At 29.4% G+C, this 3,839-nt stretch overlaps 1 protein-coding gene across 1 annotated transcript; it reads right to left on the bottom strand.

Annotated features, from left to right (window-relative positions):
• Nucleotides 1-977: 977 nt before the first annotated feature.
• LOC100203685 (sodium/hydrogen exchanger 6) lies at nucleotides 978-3,399 on the bottom strand. Its single transcript, XM_065805016.1, has one exon. It carries the CDS (start codon nucleotides 3,310-3,312, stop codon nucleotides 1,570-1,572), a length of 1,743 nt encoding a protein of 580 aa, XP_065661088.1. The 5' UTR covers nucleotides 3,313-3,399; the 3' UTR covers nucleotides 978-1,569.
• Nucleotides 3,400-3,839: the final 440 nt, after the last annotated feature.

Genomic DNA, 3,839 nt, shown 5'->3' with positions numbered 1-3,839 from the left:
CGTTATCACAATTTTTTTTTTTTTTTGAGCTCTTTTGTACAAGTTTAAATAATATATCGTGATTGTAAAAAGTTCATATAAAAAAATAATAATAACAAATTTAACGTTAAAAAAGTCAAAACAAAAATAAATTAGTTAAAAAAAGAAAAAATAAGAAATCTTTTTCTTTTAATCAAATTTTAAAAATTTATTTCTTTTGTTTGAAGCTTAAATAAATTTGAGGACTTTATCCTAAACTATATTATTTTTGATAGTCATTCCATAGGTCTTTGATAAGGTATACAAAATAATAAAAACTTATTAAATTTCCGAGGCTATTTACAGTTGCTATTTCCATTTGATCTTCGATTATACTTTTCATTTAGATTTATTGTTCAAGTTTGCTGACAAGAGACACTCATAGAAAGTGTTTATCTTCTATACTTTATGTTTTTTTTATAACTTTATACTAGTTTCAAATATCGTTCCCATATGAGGGCGGGGGGGGGGGATAATTTTAGTTTTTAAAAATAGTTTTTTATATTTTTAAATTAAATCAAAATTTATTGATATAATTCGTATTTCATCAAAAATGTTTTAGCGTTTTAAAGTGATGACCCAATAAAGTTTATGACCACTAAACTGGAAAGGAGATGTTTAAAGTAATGACCAAATAAAGTTTATGACCCCCTAAACTGGAAAAGAATTGTTTAAGTAGTAAAAGCTTGACTTTTTAAAAACACCTCGAAATCTTTGTAAAGGTTTTATTTAATGCTTTTATAAAATAATTTTTAACCAACCAGATGAGGTTAACTATAAATTTCTAAGAGCGCGAACTCTTACTTAAGGAGCATATTATTAGTTATTGTTTTGAATTTCTAAAATTTATCGATTTTAAATATTTTTTGAATAGTTTTTCGTAGTAAAAATATTTTCAGTAGTATATTTGTAATGGCATTTGTTATCACTTTTTCTTTTCTAAAAAAAAGGTATAAATGTCCTAAAATAATTATTGTTCTTTCCCTAGTTTTTATATATACATATATATGTACAAAATATATATTCATATTTTTACAAAACTGTATTTCTGTTATAATATTAACAAGAATATTAATTTAATAGAGTATACTCTTTAAATGAAACATATAACACATATAACACTATATAACTTTAAGATCTAATATATATTTTTATTATTCATGTGTTGAATTTCCAACGTTTTAGGACCCTTTTATGGTCTGGCTTTGTGAGTCATTTACTCAAAATAATTGTATATCATATGGAGTAGCATATGTGGTGCATACACTTAATATATGCTAAAATCAAATATTTATGATTAAACAACTATTGGTCAATCCTAAAATAGATTTAGACTATCATGTTATTTGCAATGTAAGTATTTTAGTAAGCCCTTCTTTTTTTTCTGAGAAGAAAGAGAACTAGTTGGTGTTTTTAAACCAACCATTTGATAAGGAATATATTTGATCCGGAATGTTTTTATTCGACATATTCCTCAGTCGGAATGTTTTTATTCTGTATATTCCTCAGTCGGAATGTTTTTATTCTGTATATTCCTCAGTCGGAATGTTTTTATTCGGCATATTCGTCAGTTAGTATTGGCATTAAGTATTTATTATCAAAAGCACTGTAGGTTCTAACTATCCAGGATTTTTCATATCTTTTTTTTTCAGCTCGATCTTCCGGAGTGCTACTAGAAGGATCATTAATGTCTATCAAACTTAATCTTTTTGCTTTGAACTCTTCTTCAATTTCGTCGACTCCGGTCTCGAGGTCGATAAGCTTTGCGAATGGATACGTTAAGCCACCAAATAAAATAACTGAAATTAAAACTATTGATAAAGTTGCAGTAAGCATCATCTGTCTTGGAACGGATACTGTATTTCTAATTGCTAATGAAAACGCAACTGCTCCTCTAAGTCCAGCAAAAGCCATCATATTTTGGTGTTTACAAGAGATTTTTCTTATACGTCCGCAGTTCAAAATTAAAGTCAATGGATAGACGTTAAGTATTCGACCAATTTGTGTTGCTAGAAACGCAACTCCAATGAAACCAAAATTCCATTGATGGTAATTAAATAAAAAGAACGACAACCCTATATACGAAAAAATAAAGTTTTCCGCCAGAAAGTTTAGCAACTCAAACATTTGTGTTGTTCGAATAGCCGATTCTGGAGTCAAATTTTTATATGTGTAGTGTTTTTGAGCAATGCCACAAAATAAGACTGCAACAATGCCTGACCAATTAGCAACTTCCGCTGCTAAATATGTAGAGTAAGACATCAAGAAAAATAGAGCTGTTTCTAGTATAGGAAACATTCCTATTTTTGTAAGTTTTGTCAACAAAGCAGTTACGCATGCCATTGATATCCCTATAAATAAAGATCCAACAAAAATCGAAACAAAGTCTCCCATTGCAGATAAAAACGAGTACGCATTAAATTGTCGTGCTTCATATGGGTTATACGCTAAATATGCTTCAATTGCACGGTATAATACTATTGCAACAGCATCATTTAGTACACTTTCTCCAAATACGAACGCAAATAAATCTACATCAACATGCATGTCATGAAAAATTGCTAAAACCGTAACTGGATCTGTTGCTGAAATCATTGCCCCAAACAATAAACACTCTGTAAAATCAAATGTAGAAGTTACTCCTGTCATTCTGTTAAACGTATATGTCATAACACCAACAACTACGCATGAGATAGATGTTCCAACAAAAGCGTACATGCATATTGCTCCAAGATTACGAAAAAAGTATCTTCTTTTTAAGCAGTAACCCCCATAAAAAATTATAGGTGGCAACAGCACATAAAAAAAAATTTCTGGATTAAAAGAAGATTTGTCTTCAAGTTCATTTCCTTCATTTCGTCCGGTAAAGTGCTGTACAATACCGTTTAAAACATAAGAATAGTCCGTTCCGTTTATGTTCATCAATAAGTTTCTTGGAGCAGTGGTTAGATTTTCTGAGCTTCCGATATGTACTGCTTTTTCGATACCGTCAGATTCCTCCGCGTACCTTATTATTCCTCCAACAGCTATACCAAACAGCATTGCCACACCCGTCTCATGAAAGACACTAAACTTTCGAATCTTAAACAACCAAATTACAAGAACTGTCGCAATAAGCAGAGTTATGAGTATTAACATACTTAAACTGTCGGTTTTGTGACTTGATGTTATTTCTTCTTCTTTTTGGCCTTCCAGCAAAATTGACATATCGTCAATTAAATCAAAACAATAACATACTGTCGTTGCAAACAGCAATCGAAATATAACATTTGTAATACTCTTTAAAAATTTCATTTTTTAGTCTTTAAATTTCTAAATTTTTAAACTTAAAATTCATTAGTTTTAAATTTTAATTTTATTTTCACTTTTTACAATACAAAGAAAAGTTTTAACAAAAAAACTAGAAATCTTTCTTTGTGAGTTCAGTGAAGCAAGTAACTAACTTCAAACAGAACAATAAACAATACCGAAAGTAATAAAAGTCAAATGGCAATAAACAATAAGTAAAAACGCACTTATAACTTGAACTAGGAGTGAAACTAACTTTAAGGAGTGAAGTTAACTGATTATAACATAATCATGTCGTGCTCAATAAACTGAAGATTGTTTAAAACTTAATGTGGTTTAAATAGATTTGTTATTAAATTAAGAACCAATCCATTCTAAGATGGAAAAATATATAAATCTATATAATATCAGGCACTTCAACGTCTGATCGCGTATTATCGATAATCGATAAACCGCGGCTTAAGTAAAAAGATCTGAGGTTTTATGCCGACGAAATAGTTCGAGGTGTATGTTCTTCCATCGTTCAACCAATG

This window comes from Hydra vulgaris, chromosome 09 (assembly GCF_038396675.1).
Source record: "Hydra vulgaris chromosome 09, alternate assembly HydraT2T_AEP".
Lineage (NCBI taxonomy): Eukaryota > Metazoa > Cnidaria > Hydrozoa > Anthoathecata > Hydridae > Hydra > Hydra vulgaris.
Note: the sequence above shows the minus strand (reverse complement) of the source record. Positions and strands in the feature narration are given on the sequence as shown.

Bases quoted from the DNA above. Each gene is read 5' to 3' on its own strand.
- LOC100203685 (XM_065805016.1), bottom strand. From the start codon at position 3,312: ATGAAATTTTTAAAGAGTATTACAAATGTTATATTTCGATTGCTGTTT.